This window comes from Falco rusticolus, chromosome 4 (genome assembly GCF_015220075.1).
Source record: "Falco rusticolus isolate bFalRus1 chromosome 4, bFalRus1.pri, whole genome shotgun sequence".
Lineage (NCBI taxonomy): Eukaryota > Metazoa > Chordata > Aves > Falconiformes > Falconidae > Falco > Falco rusticolus.
In genome coordinates this window covers 94,287,683-94,307,938 of record NC_051190.1, presented here as the reverse complement: position 1 = coordinate 94,307,938, position 20,256 = coordinate 94,287,683, and the positions used below count along the sequence as shown (strand labels likewise).

Below are 20,256 nucleotides of genomic sequence, written 5' to 3'. Positions count from 1 at the left end.
CTGGGACTGAGCTCCTCCGAGGAGACAGGATGAGAAAGGCTTATTTTTCAAGCCCAGCTATACATAACTAACTAACTATATATACATATACACACACATATATATACACACATAAATAACTAGAAACTAAGTCGTCCAAGCCCGCTCTGCCTGCTTCGGACGGGGGTAATTCTGGGTCCACAGAGAGGCACCAGGAGCCTGAAAGCAAAGCACCAGAGGACTCCATCATTCAGGCACCCCTGGGGTGAGGTAGCAGCTACATGATGCACGGCAGGATTGGAAAGCTTTTCAAACGGAAGGCATCGCTTCCTGCGTCAGGTACCTGAGCCCCTGCATCAGCCTGGTCCTGTTTTGAACCAGCCCGTGGATGCAAATCCAGCTGGACAGGTGCCTCTCTTCCCACCACTGCTGTGTTACTCACCCATTGTACTTCATGACTGTGCGGGAAATAATTATGCTGATAAGCTTAACATTGTGCATGTAATGATTTGTTTCCATATACGAACTTGTTTGAATCAAATTAGATATTTATTTTTTTAAGTCAGGCTTTACAGAATCAGTTGGGGAGTGGTAGTAGCCTAAGTTTGCACTCCCAAGTTATTTGTTTTCTTTTTTGAGTGCTTATTTTGGAAAAATTTAGCGGTGAGTTTCTACACTGCCCTCCCAGATGAGTTACAGCTCACCACAGCCACCCAACTGCTTAATTCTTTGTAATATCTAAGAGGAAATTACTTTCTTTATCTTTGAATATATGATTAAAAAAACAGATTTAGCCCATAAAATCAATTCTCTGCTTGCCTTTAATCTTAGTGTTCCCAGGACAACAATGCAGATCATTCACGGGTGTGTTCTCCTACCTTCATCCTAAACAAAAGTGATTATTTATATAAACAATGTCTTTTTATAGATCTTCAAAAGGAAGACGCGGAAACCTTTGGTGCAGAACAGCAAAACAACTGAAAGAAGAAATGCCATAACTCCCCTAACACATTTTAAGTGCTGGGTCCACTGCTGAAGAATTACGGGATGCTCAGCCACCTACAATCAAAATGGGACACACAACATCTTTCAGTCAGTTTGCCGTTTAATGGGAAGTTGTCTTCACAGATGCTTGGTAGAAACCTGTGCTGCCCTTCCCCTGTGGAAAAGAGCACCCACATTTGCCAACCTCCATGTAGGAGTTTTGTGGGTTTTTAATTTTTCATGTTTCCATTCACAAGCCGAGCTTTTTCCTTGTACTTCATGGGACAGACTCATTTTGCAGAAGATATTTCCTGACTACTTCTTTTTGTACCCTTAAGGACTTCTTTTATTTTTAAATATAATACAAGACTGAAGGCTCAAGAAGTTGGCAGGGATGGTCACAAATCTTTGCAATCTATTCTTGAAGCCTTTGCAAAAGAGTGTTTTGTTCTGCATAAGTAGGCGGTGTAATCATTAGCAGCAATAATGGCATGCTAAGGGAACCGGTGTGATATAAAGAAGAATAAGAAGCAGCCTCATGACTATGAGGTTACCTTTTTCATCAAGCTGCTTTTAGGAGAGATGAATGGTTGAATTCAAACACTTTTGCTACACTTTTGTTGTCATAAAACAGCCTGCTCAGCTGGTTAGCGGTGCTACCATCATAGCCACTCCAAGACTGAATTATTTACTTAGTACAATGTTGTCTGTTATAAATACGCAGGTGCTTTTCCAAGTTTTTTCCCCCAACTCATTATTTCCAAAGGAAGAAGAGTAGCTTCATTTTGCCACTTCTGCCACCAGAGATAGACCTCTCTGGGAACACAGCTATATGCTTAGGGAAGGTATCACTGAGATCAGCAGAGCGGTGCGGCATCAGATATTTCAGAAATACTGCTGTAAGTGTATTACTACAGCTACTGCTTCAAGCAGTGACCGACACAAGGAGATTGCACAAAGTGAGCTACTGCACTTTTAGGCAGAGCCCATGTACTTCGCTTTGACCTGTTCTGCCACTGCTCTGCACGGCCAGGGACTGTGCAGATGCTCAGAGACCAAAGCGGCATGCTCACGTGCACTAGATATAAGGCACCGGGCAACCAGGAGTCGGTGCCTTTCTGGGAACCCCTCATTATTTTGGGTTTTTTTCCTGCTTAATTCCCAGGCCAATTCTTTTCTCATGAAATGTGAAACTCAGGAACCGATTTCTGCGGTGTGGTGTAAAACCATAGCACCGCCAGTATGACCTTACTCACCTAGGAACTGCTCACACTACATGAGGTGAAAATCAGTTTATCAGAACCTAGCCCTTAATATGGAAAGCAAACGGGAAATCATCCTATGAAACATTAGACCCAAATAGTCTTGTTCATAACAATAATAACCAAAAAAACCCCAAATAAAAACAAACCAACAAAAAAGAAACCATCCAGTGAGCTGTATCGAATTGCCACGATCAAAATCTCCTTACCCGTACATTGCCTTCAGCCAGAGGAAAAGAGGAGGGGAAAAAAATGTGCTAATACAAAAGAAGAACAAACAAACCCAAAAGGGAAAAGGGAGATTACAGCTTTGAATGTTATTAATCAAGGAAAGCTGCTTGAGCATGTAAAATAACTAGGTCTCCCTCTCCACTCCCATGATAAAAATTTACTAATTTCCAGAGGTGCTGGAAAGTGACTTGGGATTTTTTTTTTGGTGGGTTTTTTTATTTATTTAAAAAATTGTGCCCTCCTGACATGTGCATGGTGGTAAAGACAGATGGGACCGTGCTGATGTGCAGTATGAGAAGGAATAAAAGTAGGTGTTAAGAAAACTGCTGTGACACAAGAAAAAGGCACAGCCCTCATTATTACAAGGTCCCCATTTGGCTGCCTCTACAGTGCCTTGCATCAAAAATAGTTATTCACTGGGCATTTTACTTCCATCCATTTCTTTTCTACTGTTAGTATAACTGTTTTCCCCAACAGATTTACATCTCTGCTTAGAGCAAGCATTCTTTCCTGTGGTACGAACACAAAAACAAGGAAGAGAAAAATATAAAATATGACTCACAACCATTGCCAGTCTCAAATATTTATTCTTACTTTGGGCATTGGTTATGCCACTGTACAGAACACTGTGCCACCTTCTGTAAAGTTATTTAAATCTATCTCACATCCTATTCCATTACTTTTTTTAGAAGGATCTCTTCCAGGCTGCTAGCATTAGGACATGTCATCTCACCCTTTTTAAAAAAATCTCATACACATCTCAGACTGTTTTCCACACCTCTAGCCCCTAATTTAAAGAGCCTGATTTGATACTGATTCCCCTCTGAAGTTGCACATTCTTTACTTATAGGTCTGCATGAGTAACAGATGGTTTTCTGTCTTCATGCACTACCGCACCCTCCACAGAGTCTACGGGACTGTCCTCCAGCCCTGACCAAAGTTCTGCTCTAACAAATGCCATGGGCTCTGGCTCCCCACAGAAAGCATATGCATTACTTAACGATTTGGGCTGACATTAAAACACCCTTGCTGCTATGTTGGCCTATTAAAAAGGAAAAAAACCCAACCCACTCTTCCCCAAAGTTGCTGATAATTCTTAGAAGTGGTCCTGTTCTATGAACTTGCTTTGCCATCTGCCATCTTCTCGAAGAAAGCCAGAAAAAGGACTGACTAAGGACCTCTATTACTTCTACCACCCACAAACAAAACTTAAACACATACCAGCATTTGTAAACACATTATTTTCTCTTTCTCCTTGTTCCAGAAGTGCAGAGAATTACTTTACTAATGGGTGAGGTTTGCTTCTGTTCAGGGACAAGACTAGATGCCTCACAAGAGCATGCCAAGCTAGTGCACCAAGCAATCTCCACACCACCACTTCTCAGAGAGGTACGGCCATGCTCTAGGGGGGCGGAGGGCATCTCCTAAAGGACAACATTTTAAGAGCAATCTGTGCTCTCCACAGCTCCCTGTGATGTCTACAGCACGGCTTCTAATGTTTTGTTTATCGAAGTCCACAGATCATCAGAACATTGACGGACAATGCAACTCAAGATTAAAAATTCCAGCCAAGACCAAAGATGCCAGAGATATTAGTAGATGAGGGCCTGTGCTTCCAGCACCACTGACCACTTGATGGTAGTTTGCAGCAGAGGGGCCTGGAAAGACAAGGTCCCATACCAAGAGATACTGAAATCATCACGGAGCTGGCCAGAGCTATAAGGTCCACCAACACATCTCCTTAAGCTTCTAGCCATCTAGATGCCTCCTAGAGGACAGAATGGAGGAGAAGAATTGAAAAGCCAGAGGCAAACACTATATAGCTGCAGGGTTCCCAAGTCAATTTAGTGGGTAGGATAATCCCAAACAAGCCTCCTGTATTGCAAGAAACGGTGTCAACACTGTTTTCAGGTCCACCCAGCCAAAAATGGTTCCTTCACAATAACAGCTATACTTCCCTTCGCCCTGAGATTTCTTGACCTCAGGGGGTGAAGTCTGCGAAAAAGACTTTGCACCCCAGAGTCCCACCTGCACTCAGATAAACAAGCAAGCCAAGGGAAAGAGATAGGGGGAAATACAGGAAGGGTGCGGGAGAGCAAAAGGGTAAGTAATAGGGAATAAGATAAGAAAAAGAATTAAAACAAAATCAGTTGACAATTTGTAATAATCTCCTTTTGCTCTGAGCGGTCAATCATGGACTACATGATGGCTTTGAAGGAACAGGGCAACCTTCTTCAGCTGATGAATTATGCAGAAGTCCATCCCAAGGGTGAAAAAGGCAAAGGAGACAGTGAGAGACTGGACTCTACCTCTCCTCTCTAGAAATGGGGAACAGAAAAATAAGGCAGCAACAGGGCTGGAAGAGACTGATGAAAGGTCCCGACTGAGCCAGTGGCCACGTCTACACCTCCTTTTTCTGTTCTCTGAAAGCAAGACTGCCATTTCCTTAGCTGACTCTAGAGGACATCCACATGCACTTAAGTTTCAAATGAGTCAACCTCTTTCTGGAAAGGATAGTTCTAAGAACAGGCAGTAAATATAACTCATTTACAGCAACTAATTCTTTCACTGCCAATTGCCTTATCATTTTTTAACAGCTCTGAAGTGAAGCAAGATTGCAAGACGGGCCGGCTCACAGTGTACGGGGAGCTCATGGCATTTAAAAATACGCACACACTCAGTGCTGAACTAACTGCAGTTCTGGGGTACACGCCTACTGCAGTAAAAGCAATTCACATCAAAGAGGAAGGACTGTCTTGGCGTTAGAAGAGTGCCTGGGACTCAGGAGAGTGAGGTTCACTTCCTGACTCGGCTCGGAGTCGGTCATCTTAGGTGATTCTGCCAAGATCATGTGATTTCCTTGCAACTCCAGCACGCCTCCATAAATCAAGGATAACAATTCGTCCCTACCTCTCCGGGATGGCTCTGTGACTGCACTCTCCAAAAAACTAATGGCAGCAACAGGGCAGGACATTTTGGCTGCAGGGGCAACAGATACATCCCAGCAGCTGCAGAGCTCAAACAGCAGTGGTAGACCCTCGCCCTGAAGTGGGGTGTCAACAGCCCTTCACCACTCTTCCTCCAGGAGACATGGATGGCAGCTCCCATGCCAATGCCAGCTTATACACAGGGCACGATGCTTGCCTGCAAGGGCAGCACTGACTGCACGACCAGCCACTGGGGGTTTTCACTGAGGACACGGTGACGGGCCATCAAATGGCCTCAGGTGACCAGCTGCTCCATGTCAAGGCATGTTACAGCTCACTTCCAACCGCCCTAGCAAGTGCATACACAAACATATTTATATCCTTGCCAACAAGAAGTGATGTGCCTACACTCGCCACTGCAAAGGGAAACAGCACCTCTCTTCCAAACGCCGACGAGCTCCTAGGGGTAACCGTTCACAAATAAACAACCTGCTCCGAGAGGGATTTTATAAAGAGCAGAGATTACAATGGGCTTAATCATGATTAAACACTGATCTGGCTCAATCTACTCAAATAGCAGACAAAAGATAAATAAAAACCTCCAGCAGATGCATTTCATACTGGAAATTCTGGAACCTCAATTGACGTCATACTTTTTATGTTCAGATAATATCTGGAGGAAACAGTACACTGGATCAAGAAAACAAAAGCAGATTTTTAGTTAAAATTCTCTGTGTGCTGCGTAGAAAGTAGAAGGCTGCAGCAGGGAACGCACAGGGCAGCTCAGCATTTTACAAACCCGTTTTTGACTGCCGCTGAAATGGCACTGTTAGAGCGATGCCACTAGAAAGAAACAAGCATTCCCTTTTGTCCTCATCTCCCGGGTCCTACCCTGGAAAAGCGGGCAACATTTGTCATTGTGTTTCCCCTCAGAAAAAAAGCTGCTTCTGATCAATGATGGGCAGGTTAATTTTGTTAATTTTCCTTTACTAAAATAATGCCAGCTCCTCAGTATCACCCCAGTTGTGGCTCCTCGATTCCTCAGGCACAGTATGGATATTCTGCACAAATGGGAAGGGGTTGCATCTAGCAAACACCTCCCAAATACAGATACCTGGGCTTTCCTATGGGCGCAGAAACCTGGGAAGCAGATTCCACATCATGGGAGACAAATCCAGCCATCAGTACTGCTGAGGGAGGTAGAAAAAATAAAAAGAGCACAGATCATAGGGATTGCTTGCTTAACAGTGCTAAGCTTTACATTTTATTCCACAGGGTAAAGATGTTCTCTTTGAGGAAAGAGATATAACTCTTCATATGGGGCAGTGGGGGGGAAATCTATGTGGAGGAGGAGGCTGATCAGAATTTTCTCATTCTGTCATCTCAACTCTTCATGTCCACACCAGTAGAAATGCCCATGTAACGTCTGGCCAGCTGACAGAAGAGACCCCTTCCTGTACTAAGAAGGCTGGAAGCTATGTCGCTGCCTCTCCCAGTGCCCAGCAAATGTATCCTGTGATTCACAGCTACAGAACCTCTACTTCTGAATGCCAGGTGAAAGACTTCCAATCCCTTTTGATTTGTGACCTCCAAGACTTCTCCAGTGAAGGTAAAAACCCCTGTACAGGCAATGTAAGCCCACTGGTCATTGCTTTGTCCTTCTCACTTTCCTTTCACTGACCTCTTGGATGGACGTAGCTCACGGTGCATAAATTTGCCATCACCGGCACAGACTCGACAGCAAAACCAATGTTACCGACCCTGATTTTCAAGCTGCAAGTTATCATCAACTTCAGAAAAATCATCCCTGAACCAAACCACAGTTCTCACCCCAACTCCCTACCGTGCTTCAGCCCACCCAGCATATCCCTCATGCCAGCCTAGACAGATCACTTCCAACTTCAAGCAGAATAATCATCACTTCGCAGATGAATTCCACACTTCCACAAACTGTGGATCAGAGTTACATGATCTGCATTTCCTAGATGAGAAGCCAAACCGCTCTGCCTGTGGAGTCAAGCGGACAGCCCTTTCTCATCTCAAGTAACAGCAGATGCACTTGCTTATTAATACTCAAATAGGAAAATAATGGGTTCCTGTTGCTTGCTCACAAAGCAGGCATACCTTATAAAAAGCTGTCAGGGGGTTACTAAATATAACATTGTTGTACAGATTATTTAACTTGTCTCGGTAGCCTACCTCTGAAGGAGAAATGAGCTCAAGAGCCTGTGTTAATGCCTGAAAAGTGCAGCGGGGAACATTTGGCAGAATGCAAAGAATATTTTTATTTTTCTTACAATACAGATGACCCTTCCTGCACATCCTACTGGCACCAAGCACCAATGAGAACAATCATTTTGGCATACTTGTTGCCTATGGAAAAGGATACAGATTTAAATGTTAAACCAGCAACCAATGTGAAATGTCACCTGGCTAGGCAGTTCAATCTGCTAATTACTTAAACAGATTTATTTTTAAACTATAAAAACAGCATGTCCCTCAGGACAATTATTTTCTTCCCCTTTCCCAATACAATTAACACTTGCCAAGTAGAATTCTTCATGTGCAATTAAGGACTTCCCCAAATTAGACTCAGTAAAGTACTCAAAAACATGCTGGGGCAAGAGCGTCCCTGGGGGTCTCCCCCAGAGCTGTGCTTCTGCAAAAGGAAGAGATGCTTCACACAGGACACAGCGCCAACAGACCTGCGTGACCGAGATACTTCATTCTAAAGCCTGAGAGGCCTTGAACCCTTGTGGGGACAAGGCTGTCAGGACCGCAAGCCGTCCCCTGACATCTTGCCATCTGTATTTGTCGCTGCCCTTGGCAAACGGCAGCGGCACTTCTGAAGGAAAGGCACAGCAGCAAGGCAACCCCCCAGCCCCAGGGCAAGCTCAGCGAGGAGGCTGGGGGGTGGAAACAGATCGATTTGAAGGTTCAAGGTAAGCTTAGTTTTAAGCTGACAGTGAGAGCGCTCACACTGAGTACGTGCTGGAACAGGTCTGATGGGCTATGGCCAAAACAAACGCAAACAAGCCTGTCTCTGACCCAGAAATTTCTTCAGGTAAAGATTTGTGTTCTTATATGACCTAGTCCTGTTTCACAGAGATAAATTACTACTTTTCCGTTCCTCTTAATGACAGCAAGCACAGTGCTGGGGTCCAGCTCCACAAGCAACAACCCCTTCTGCAGGGCTTACAGGCGCCCGTGGCACCCCAGAGAAACAAACCAGTTGATGAGCAGCATCCAAGGGTCACACAAGCTTGTCCCAAGCCAGGATGAGCTGTAATGAAACCCTGCCAATTACTCCTCCTGTCTCAGCAACCCAGGCATAAATGCAGCCAGGTGTGGTAGATCTTTGGCATAAAGGGTCACATTGGCCAAATTTGCCAGAGCATTAGGATTTAGGAAATTAAACAAAGACACAATTGTATCTTTGCATGACACAAAGCTTCTCACGGCATGATCAATTTATTTTTGATGGCCAAGGTGGGAAAAACATTTAAAGATAACAAATTATCCAAGACAGTCAGAATGGCATTAAACCCCTCTGCTGTAAGCAATCAGTAAATAACTGATGTGAGGCTTTTGAAGCACAGTGGCACTCTGCTACACGAGGGCAAAGCTTACTGCAACATGCCCACAGGGGGTTGCCATCTTCTCAAGACCCCAACAGTTCAAGTGGGTTCTCCCATCCTGCTCTAACAGCCTGCTGCTTCATATGCCTTGTCTCCCAGACCGTCAACCCATTTCAAATATGTGATGGTAAACTGCGCTTTGCAGTGCAAGATAATTTTCTGATATTGTCTCAAGGTCCTGGTTCTCAAGAGACTCGCTACACGTGCCCTTAACTTCAATGTGATTTGATTTAATGGAGCTAGTCTGCAGCACAAACACCAGTGTGTGCCCCTAAGCCATTTCAGGGGGCACTGCTGTTCACCAGTGTGCTGCTGCTCAATCTGGGTTCCCATGCAAATGTCAAAAAGATATAATAAGACTTTCAAAGCTAAGCACTGAATTTTAGAAATAAGGTTACAAAAGTTCAAAACCATCTATGAGAGACTAGAAAGTATTCTATAGAAAAACACTTTCAGGTTATCATGTCCATAGCTACTTTAAAGAAAACTCCCCTTCAAAAACCAGAAAAAAATCAGTCTTGCAATGAACATTAAAATATTATTATTTAATAATATTCTGTATTCCTGCAATATAACGTAGATACATAATGATTTACAAATGCACAACCCAGCACGTGTTCACAAAACCTGACTCTGCAAGCAGGCAGGACAAGGGATTTTGTTCTAGTCTACTATTTTTTTCCCTCCTGTACTTAAAAAATAAAGAGCAAATGTCTTTGAACTTACATAATTCCAACCTTGTTATTTTCCAGAGGGCTAAACTGGCCTTTTAAATTCTTTAAGCTTGGCATTGTATGAAAGCAGATATCAAATATTCAGAGAGCTCAATTTAGAAAGATCATTTTTTCTGAGGCTGAGCCTTTCTGAGGAGCTTCCTGCAGAGCTCCAGACGATGCCTCAAACAGCCGTTCCCACTAGGCTGAGGTCACTCACCCATGCCAGGCTGTGCTTTAGGAGGCATCGTGCTGAAGGGAGTTGCAAGCTCAACAGCAAGGTGAGCAGTGTACAGGGCTAGAGGTGCCAGAGAAACCAACTGCTGCAAATGACAACAGTTTGTGAATATTCACCAGTTTTGCACAACGAGCAGTTGAGAACTGTGTCTTCTACTCATGCAGAAAACTACAGTATCACCTGCCTAGTCCTTAGTCTCTGTCTTTTAAGAAAAGCCACCTCTTTGGGTCAAAATCTGAGTTCATGAAAGCCAATGAAGAGACGCCCCTCTTGAATTATCTGGGTTGTACGTAGGACCTCTGTGAAACGCATCTCCAGTCAGGGGCAAAGCACGAGGCTGAAGCACCCACTACTGCTGGATTTCGTTTTACCCAGTATGTCGAGAGCACCTAGCAGACGCAGCCCTTAACGCAGTGCTGCAGAACCTGCGCTTTCATCACACAGGCAGGATGTGCTCAAGGCAGGAGAAGGTCTCCTCCTTCCTCCCCGAGCCTTGCCAGGTCACTATAGGTACAGAGGGGCAGCACCAGCTCAGTGACCACCACAAGGCAGCAGTTTTCCCAGCAGGGCTCCGGATCCAGTCATTTTCTTTGAATCCTACCAAGCCTCTCCTATTGCCATGCTGCCTCCCGGCTGGCTCCTTGGTCATCTAGATTAAGGAGCTGCTGCAGAAAGTAAAGGGAACCCGCCGGTCTCAACATGGGCACTGGGAGTCCAGTCCTACCCTCCAGGCCAGCAAAATCATAAACTAATAAGAAATACATTTGGTTCTTCACGCAGCAGGAAATATTTAATCTATAGGGTACTCCTGTGTTTGCAACAGCCTTGGCTGAAGGGCAACAACAGGTTTTATTATTTACAAACCCTCCAGCCTTTTGAGGCTACTGGTATTGCTGGGGCTCTGCAGGTGGGACGTCAGGCTGCTGAGGCACCGGTGGCTTGGCTAAGCCAACGGGAGGTCTCAGGCGCTGGACCAGGGGGATGCTCCCCCTGTGTGGGAGCACATTGCTTGGACGCAGCAAGCCCCGGGCTCGGCACAGCTCCTGCTCTCTGCCCCCCCACAGCCCAGCACGGGCTGTTTGTAAACCCCGCCGTCCCTGGGGTGGTCGGTGGATGGCATGCCCCTCGGATCCCTGGAAAGCAGGGCTTAAAGGCGGGACCACCCCCGTGCAAGGCAGGCAGGAGAGCTCAGGCTGGCAGGCACCACACGCGCTTTGATCCTTTCATCACTAAACAAAACCACACTTCTGCCAAGGCATCTCCTGCTGTTCTCCTGAGCTGGATGTTCAAAAGAGGCTCCTCAGACATGCTTTCTGCTTCGGAAGGTCATCTTTGTTGGTTCAAATCATCTACTTATTCTAGCTGCTAGCAAGGAACTGATTCTGCAAAAGCTAATATGGGCAGTCTAGAGACATCGCTTACCCCGAGCCCACTGCAAAATCAGAAAACATCAAAAGCATGCAGTCAACTTGGACAAAACATTGCCCCTCTGATTCACATACTATGTAGCTAGGAAGATGCCCTGTTTTATCCTGCATGATTTCCTATAAAGTTAGGAAGCCTGACTAACACTAAGGACTTTAAGAACTTAGATGTATTATGACAGTTGTATAAGATATATTTTTAAATACCTTTTCCAATGCTTCTCTATCGACCAGCTCCTGCACAGCCAAAAGCTTGATGCTGTAAGAAAAAAACAGAGAGGAAAAAATAATGAATCACTCCATTGCAAGCATTACAGAAACACAAGTAACAGCAGAACTGAAGCTCTCTTTTTAACTTCTCACTTCAAAAAAGAGTCTATAAAGGTACAGATACAAAAAATGTACAAAAAAGCAAGAGAGAACCAGTGTTACTTTCTTCGCTTTGAATTAGCTGTCCGAGAGATTTTCTGGTTTCCAACTTACAAGCATACCCGAATTCACCTTACAGAGAAACTGCATTAATTGTTACATTTTTAATACCTTAAATTTACACTGAAGGATCTTCTGAATGACAGAGAAAGACTCTAAACATTTCTATCATTTCTATTCAGCCTTGTTCCTCAGTATCAACAGGTTTCTATGAGTCCCACAACAGTCATTCCCAGGGATTTTCTGTATTATATATGAGGTACAGTAACTAAGACAACCCAGCTCAAGAAAATTGAGGGAGGTATGAGGGAAATGTGCATAACTGTTTGAAAGTAGGGCAGAGAGATAATCCATAACTATTATTCCTGTAATGCCATTTGCTAATCAAAACCAAATTTCTTCATCTACTGAACCTTTTCTAAGTTTACTTCTAGGAGCTAAATCCTGCACATGGAATTTCATTCACTTCAAGATTATGAGAGTTACTCAAACAGGATTTTGCCCTGTAAGACAGCTAAAATCACAGCTAAAGTCAAGGTACATAAGAGAACCTTATATACACATCTATACTTCCATGATCTGTTTAATGAGTAATTTGAAATTATCCATTCTCCTTCTGCTTCAGTTACTTGCACATTTCCCCACATAGTGGAAAAGCCCAATCCTTTCTACACTAAGGAATTTCAGGAAAGGATCTTGTTGCATCCCCAGGGAGCTGCAGGGCTCACAGGACAGGTATGAAGCTGAGGAGTACTGACAAAGCATGGCCGGCAGGTCTGAGGAGGTGATGCTCCCCTGGCAGCAGCGCTGGTGAGGCCACACCTCACATCTCCCCATCCCTGGGCACTTGCCATCAACGGTCCACAGCAGCTGCCTTGGCCAGGGAGTAGAAGGGATCAACAACACATTCACTTACAGAGCCGGGCATCTGCTTTAGGATGGTGTGGTTACAATTCAGCCCACCTAAACTTTAGCTCTCTACAGCTTTGGTGCCTAACGAAGCTAATGTTTAGGTTCACTATATGGTTAATGAAATGAGGGGGGAACCTCATTTCCTCAGGGCAGTTCAACCCACCTGTCCTGGCATCATCCCCTATGTCCTCCCATGACGGCAGAAGCTGCTGCCACACCATGCTGCCCCAAGCCAGGCTTGCAGAACACTGGCGGGCTTTTTACTGTGCACTAGACCATTATTGCAACTCTGACTGCTCACCTTCCTTACCCAGTCTTGAAACCAGTCGCTTAATATATTATCCTTGGGCTCCAGGGGGTAATTTCCCTTACCTAGGGGTACAATAAAATTTGTGCAGCAGTAGAAGAGTCAAACTATACATATAAATATTGTTTAAAAGACTCTTAAGACTGTAGACAGACACAGCAGAGAGCCAGTGTAGTTAAATGCGCATATTCAAGACTCTGCGAACAGTCAACATAGAGGTCTGCCAAAGGATATAATTTGCCATGTACTACAAGAAGTTTTATTAGTCTTTGAAAACCTCAGAACAGCATTGCATAATTCTTGAGCCTCCATTGACTTCTTATACATTAATTATGTACACCCATCCAGTAACAGCCACTGGCAAAATGCAGCTTTAGTCCTGTCCTTCCACTCTGTTACAATTCCTTCTGCTACAGGTACTCACAGCCTAACCCCTAAACACAAATGTATTTCTATTAATGTATTTCTAGTTTTCAGATGTCTTCAAAGCGTCATAAAAAGCCTAAACCCAATGAATTATAAAACAGCCCCAGACCACGCATTTCCAGTCTGCAGAGGCCACCACTCCCAAGACAGAGAGGGTGGAGATGCTTCAGAAAACAACGGGATAATCAGGAAAAAGAAAAAAGTATTCCATTAAAGCCCAACCACTACAGTAGCAGGGGGCACACGGTTTTCTGTTACCATGTGGTGAACACACTAGCCTGCACACAAGCATTCAGCTGAACTGGAGGCAACTGGGATGCTCACAGCCAGCTGGGTCACTGCAAAGATCGGTTCAAGTCTGTGTGTACCTTCTGCAATCTAACATTTTGCCATTCCCTTCGGCAAGCTGTACAACAATGTGGATTTTGTTATGCAAATTACTTTGGTCTTTTTCCTTTTGAAGCCAGCGACTTTTCCATTGCTTAATCATCAAAAGGTAGAATTTATCAATCCAGGCTGCTGATGCTTCTACCGATTGACTGATTTATTTCTAGAACATTAATCGTGGATTATCTGACACTCAACACCCGCAGAAGAAAGACACAGACTGACCCAGATGCAAGTGCTGTTTTCATCAGAGATTATCATCCTTCTGTACAAACCTACCCTCCTTCCCATTTACACCAGTAAAGCCCCACAACAACTCCCTCAACTGGTATGCTTTTATTTAAAACAAAGTGTACAGAGTTGCACAGAAGCAAGCAATAAAACAGGGAGCAGGAATCTTTTTGCTTTACCTCATTATATTTACAGGAATGCTGTACTCTTGTTCAGAGGTGAAAAACCCATACAAAACGTTTACGTCCTGTAGAGATACTGCATATGCCGGGCCAGAAGCAAATCTGAATTCAGTGTTACATGATGTCTATCAACATGGGTTTGACTCTTGGTGAGAAAAAGACTTCCCTCCACTGTTACAAATATTCAGAGGTCAATGTTTGCCCAGTACTTCACTCTTTCGTCCTCAGGTGACTCCAGTATTTTTTCTGGGTCAAAAGGAATCAGCAAATTCGAACATCAGCCTTCATACAGCCAGCTGCACGATATTTCTCCCCTTGAAGCACCATCACAGATGCTGTCTCTGCCCACTGGATTACAGTCCACTACCTGGAAAACTGCTCTTGATAGCCAGTTATTTAATGCTATTTCTTCCAGCAATTCCAAGCAACATTAGTATGTGCTACCTCATACAATGGTGGCTTGGAAATGCAGCTTCTTTCAAGGCTGCTGCTTTGGAGGTTTGACGCTTTGAAAATAAATCAGGCTGCTTATTCAGGCACTACATCAGCAATCCTACAAACACTGAAAGCAGTTCCTAACTATGTATGCTGTTTGTAGCTTGTGTGTTCACAAAGGATTTCAGAGTAAATGGGAATATAATCAGCAACTGAGAGAGCAGGGGAAAAAAAACCTCTGATAAAGCAGAAATGCAAAGTGAGTTACCAAAAGCCAAAGCTGAAGCCCAAGCTCTTGCCATCTACAACACAACATTTAAGTACTCTGTTTATATGTCGTGGCGTCACTGCTTTCATCCTCACCTGTGGTATGCAAACACTAACTTATGAACAAAGTTGTAGAAAAATCATATTTCCTGACAAAATCTTTTGGTTCCTGGAGCACCTGCTCTATCTGCCAGCTTTAAAGTACACTGGTAGGAAACCCGTAATACAAGTAACTACACTGACTTGCTGAAAATGGCCCTGCTTGTATCTAAAGCCCTATTAAAAATAGTCACTGACTCAATTACTTACATGATCTACTTAAACAAAGCTATTGACATTAATATCCTGGCACCCCAGGCACACTCAAAATACTTGAAAACATGCAGTGATCAGGATGAAGGACTCTCCTCCAGCAATAAAAATATGCAAACATGATGTGCTGTCAAGGAAACCCATGACTCCCTCTTTTTCTGGCTGCGGGTGGTGCACAGCGTTCTCCTCTAAGGGAATTCCTTTTGGTTTCCAGATTAGTCACAGTGCTGAGCAAACGCCTATAGCTACAGCACAACTCTATGCCTCAGGGTAGCATTGCAATCCTTTCCTCAAAGTCTTCTTACTTAAAAACATGTAGCACTGGGTTCCTCGCTGTAATCCCACATAGCCAGGAATAATTTAAGCCTTTTTAGCAACCTTTTGCAATACTGCAAACTTGCCAATAAGGCCCCTTACTGGTTGGTGCATCCCCATTCACCATGAGCCATCATTGTGTTTTATTCACATTGAGCTTCGCTTCCCAGCTTGAGGTCACATTGCCCACAAAATCCCAGCTGCTCCTGTGACAGGGGATGCCAGGGCCTTGCTAAGAACCACTGCAGGGTCACCTGCCTGCAAACCAGCAAACCTATGGTTCTGCAGCAAGGCACACAGGATAGACAGCAACTGCCATGCAAGGCAGATCCAAGATGTCTCCATACAGAATGAACCGAGGTCTTCACCTGAGGGAGAGAAGCTGCTTCCTCCAAAACCAGCTTGGAGGGTGCTCTGCTATAGGGGTAGAGAGGATTTAGGATTACAGCCCGCTTCTGGACCATCCCTGCACAGCAGTAGAATTCCAGCCATTAGGGACACCGGTCACTTGGTGACCACTATCAAGGGAGAAGGTCTCCAGAGCAGCGCCCTGTATCAACAAGCACAGTGACCTGCATCTAGGGTGCGGCTGAGGATCCCATCCAGTGCAGAACCTGGTGATTTTGAGAAAATGGGAAAGAGGAGGAAATGAGGAAAATGTGAAGCATTAAGTTCAGTGCTCAGAAAGTCGGTGAAGCAGTTAAGCCAACGCTTGGCTTCACGATGGCATCCCACAGAAGCTGCTCGGTGCTGTGACGCAGGGTGGCTGCAAAGGTAGAGCAGCAAGACCCTGGCTGGAAGGTGGAATTCCCAGCACCTATGCCTCAGCTCTCCACACCTTGTTAGCCTGCAAACACCTGGTGCACGGTGAGTCTCCAGGCATGCCAGCACAGCCAGATTTACTACCACTTTGGTCTTCCTTCCTGCAGCCAGCCTCCCTCCGCAGCCTGGAAGAGCAGAGCTCCCCAGACAGCCAGCGCTGCCTGGCTCCGACCTGCAGGCTGGGATGGCACAGGGCTCGTTGCCAGTCATGACCAACTCGGGGCTGTCATCCAGCAGTGACCTGAACTGAGCATCAGTCTCAGTTTGCTTTGCAAACTTGTACATATTTGCTTGAGGCCCGAGGTTTTCCCCCCCAAAATCATGCTTTCTATTAGTCAGCGCACAAGCCTGACTAAAGTTAACAACATCAAGAAATGTCATTTGACTTCTCTTAGTTTTCTGGCTCTGTCTTCAGCATACAGCTGTACCGAATCACGCTTCAGCTAGGCTCACAGACATTATTATAAATAGCCTGTGCAAAAACCACTCAACTCCAAACAGTTATTTTGAATATCATTAAATCATTCCCTCCTCACTCCCTTTCAGTCCATAAACTTTCCCTCTTTGTTCTTGAGATAAGATCCCGTAACCATGTTACGGCCCACAGCGAAGTTTTGTGGATGATTTACATATCCAAGAGTAGAGCACGGATGCACGTGACTGGAGTGCTTGATGACAGGCTCACATTGGGGTTAGTTAGCAAAAAGAACAGGACAAGACCCCTTGGGTCATCAAATCTGTGTGCTAAAGCTATATTGCATATCCACACAAACTTCCCTCACTCACAAATCAGTTCTGCTTTAAAGAGATAGGCATGAAACACGAGTGTTGGAAGCAAAAAAGCACAAAAGAAATGCAGCTGAGCTGTGCTGATGGGCCTTGGCACCTAGGTGGGAGCACTCCCCACCAGCTGCCCACTCTCCTCACACCTGACCTCGGTCCCCAGCTCTCCCACCGAAAGGGCACACGCCGTTTCATCGCCATTCACACCGCAACCCACAGCCCCTGCTTCTCCCTTGGCGCTTGCCAGGGGACAGGGTGAGCAACGACAAGGATGGGGCAGCAACCGGCGCAGGTCCGTGTTCACCAGGAGGGCTGTGGCACTGCTCCGCTGCGGCCAGCTGTTGACCGTCTGAGGTTCAGGGCTGTGATTAGCTGCTTGCTAATTGTTTTAAGCCCAGGCAGAAGCTTAGGCACTGAGCACGTGCAAGTACCTGGAGGGTGGGGAAAGAGCCAAAAAGTGACAAACACAGAAAAACTTGCTGCTTAAGCAAATGGGGAGGAGACACCTGGGGGATGGTGTCGTGGTGTTTGTGGGGTTTTTTGTTTGCTTGTTTGTTTTTAATTCCACATTTGGAATTGTCCCTTGCTGCTAATGTCTAATGAGACCTGAGGCTTGGTTTCTTGGCACTGTTTGCCCCAGTGATTCCATCATCAATGCATGCACTGTGAAAAACCATCTCATTTTTGCTGTCGTATCCCATTTACCAAGTTGTCTTTCCCTGCAAGACCCTGTCCATTCAAACCCCAGCAAAAACAAAAGCAGACAGAAGAAAGAAAAAAAAGCATGCTTAAAGACTTTCAGCCTCATAAACTTTCTGCATCTACCCCTATGAATTCTGACAAGGAAATAAAATCAGTTTCTCCCTTTTCCACTAAAAGCATCTGCGTCTTCTCAATCACTCCTTAAATGGAAGGAAAAATCGTGTCCGCTGCCACGTCTTAACGGCTGCTGGAAGCCACCAGAGAGCTTATGAAGTAAGCTGACGGGCTTGGATGGGAATACCATGCCATATTGCTTTGGGACTAGCTGCCAGCTAATGACACAACAAAATGATTTGGAAGATTCTCAGGAAAAATACATCTACAGTAAGTGCAAATTAAGATAAAACTAGGGGGCTGCATTTCCTTTTTTTTAAAAAACCCGCGTATTTATATTTACTTTATATATATGCATATATATATTTTACATATATATTTCTATAAAGACATTATATATACTTGCATGTTAAATAGCTATTATAAATCTTATAAGTAATTTTCAAAACATATATATTTATATATAACTATATGTATATATGTACATTTTTATTAGGCCACTTTTTTGCAGTTTTCTAGTTCGGATGAAAGCAGCTGTTCTTCGATGTCTAGTCATCATTGATTTGCCTGCAGAATGGTTTGAAACTCAAAAGCGGATCAAGGCACTGCAGCTGCGAAGGGAACCAGGAGTAAATGGAAGGAGCAGAGAAGCTGAAATCCATCAGGCAAATTGGCGGTGCAGCACAGGCCAGGCGAACACTGTTCCCCCGATGTTTGCATTCACGCCTCCTATTACATTATGTGAGTGATTGAAGTATTTTTCTCGGGGAGAAAGGAAACTGTAATGGAACTAAAAGGGGGAAAACATGAATTATGGATGGTTACTACTGAGAGCAGATGGGGGGAAACAGCAGCATTACCCAGGCTAACAGGCAGGAGGCAACTGAAATAGTTCTCTGCTCTCTTCTTCCATTTCAGCACTTCCCTGGGTCCAGGGATGCTCTCTCAATCCTCTCTCACATGCAGCTCTCTCCTTGCTGCTCTCTTTCCTATCCCTGTGCATCGTTTTGCAGGACCTAAGAACTTTGCATTGAGGGCCTGATTTATGTTCAGCTGATAGTGTGGTTTCAGCACAGCTATATCATGGCAGGAACAGAACGATGATTCATAAACCCTGGACACTGTGTATTCCCAATGCATGACTGCAAAACCAAAAAGGGAGGTTGCAAGAACAGCAGACTTCTTCCTAGCATTCTGACAGGAGTAAGAAATGCTCACAAAATTACCCAAGCCACAGCCAGCTGCAGAAAGCATGTGAATGCCCATGCATAATGAGACCTGGAAGCCACCTTGGCCTTCTCCTTGGGAACACTTGTTCCAAGCTCTTTCCAAAGGGATAAAATCCACACTGCTGTGCATAGAGACATTTCCTACATCAGTAAGCACAGCAGGTCACGCACAGTGAATTTAAGAGAGGAGCTGCTCAAAATTCCCAAAGTGTCTGAGTGAAGGAACTGAATTATTTTATTTTGTTATACTTTTTTTAGCAGAAGGAACATCATTCTTTTCTTGTCCATCTACCTGGAAAAGGTGTCTCCTGGGTTGTGAGGCACTGATGCTCAACAGGACACTTGTGCAATTTCTGGGGGGTTCCATCATAAGAGAGGATAAGAACAGCAGGGAAGGAGCCTGTGTAGCTCCTCCTACACATAGAGGATCACGTCTCAGGCCTAATTCTTTCCTTCTCCAGGTAAGAGGGAAGAACTCCGGACATTGTCTACTCATTTCCACTTGCATAAAGTTTCCCTTTCTGAAGATTGCCTCTAACTTTTAAGCCAGAGAAGCTGCAGAAGGGGCACACTTACGGGTGCATGCCATGTGCGCATAAATCCTTTCATTCATGATTATGTTCATAACGGTTTGCTAACCCTTCTCAATTTGGGATGCAGAGTACTGAAGACATGAGCCCTGAGCTAACTGCACTTTTTAGAAGCACTTTGCTAAATGTTATAGGCCATCCTACAGACTTTTCTCTTGGTGTCCTCTTATTATTCTTTCCTGCCCTTCCCCAAGTCTCCTTCTGCAAACAGGTGCAATGCCAACAGAGTGGTAGCAGTTAGAAAAGTAAAAGTCATGGAAGACTTCCAAGATTCTCAGAAGAAATGCTGGTTATTAAAGGCTGGGATACATTGCACTTGATTGAACAGAACCAAAGCTGATTCCTGAGAGGCAAAGGTTAATTAGACAAATGGCTCAAAAGGATCAATCTGTTCTAACTCATTATTTGTTGATTTAA

General features: G+C 44.6%; 1 protein-coding gene across 2 annotated transcripts in view; it reads right to left on the bottom strand.

The window, feature by feature from the left end:
• The window catches only part of EEPD1 (endonuclease/exonuclease/phosphatase family domain containing 1), a 64,271-nt gene that overhangs the window by 18,008 nt on the left and 26,007 nt on the right, over positions 1–20,256 (bottom strand). For both annotated transcript variants that reach the window (XM_037384937.1, XM_037384938.1), the window contains exon 2: positions 11,604–11,655. In XM_037384937.1, coding sequence (XP_037240834.1) covers positions 11,604–11,655 — 52 coding nt within the window. The remainder of the gene's footprint in view (positions 1–11,603; positions 11,656–20,256) is intronic.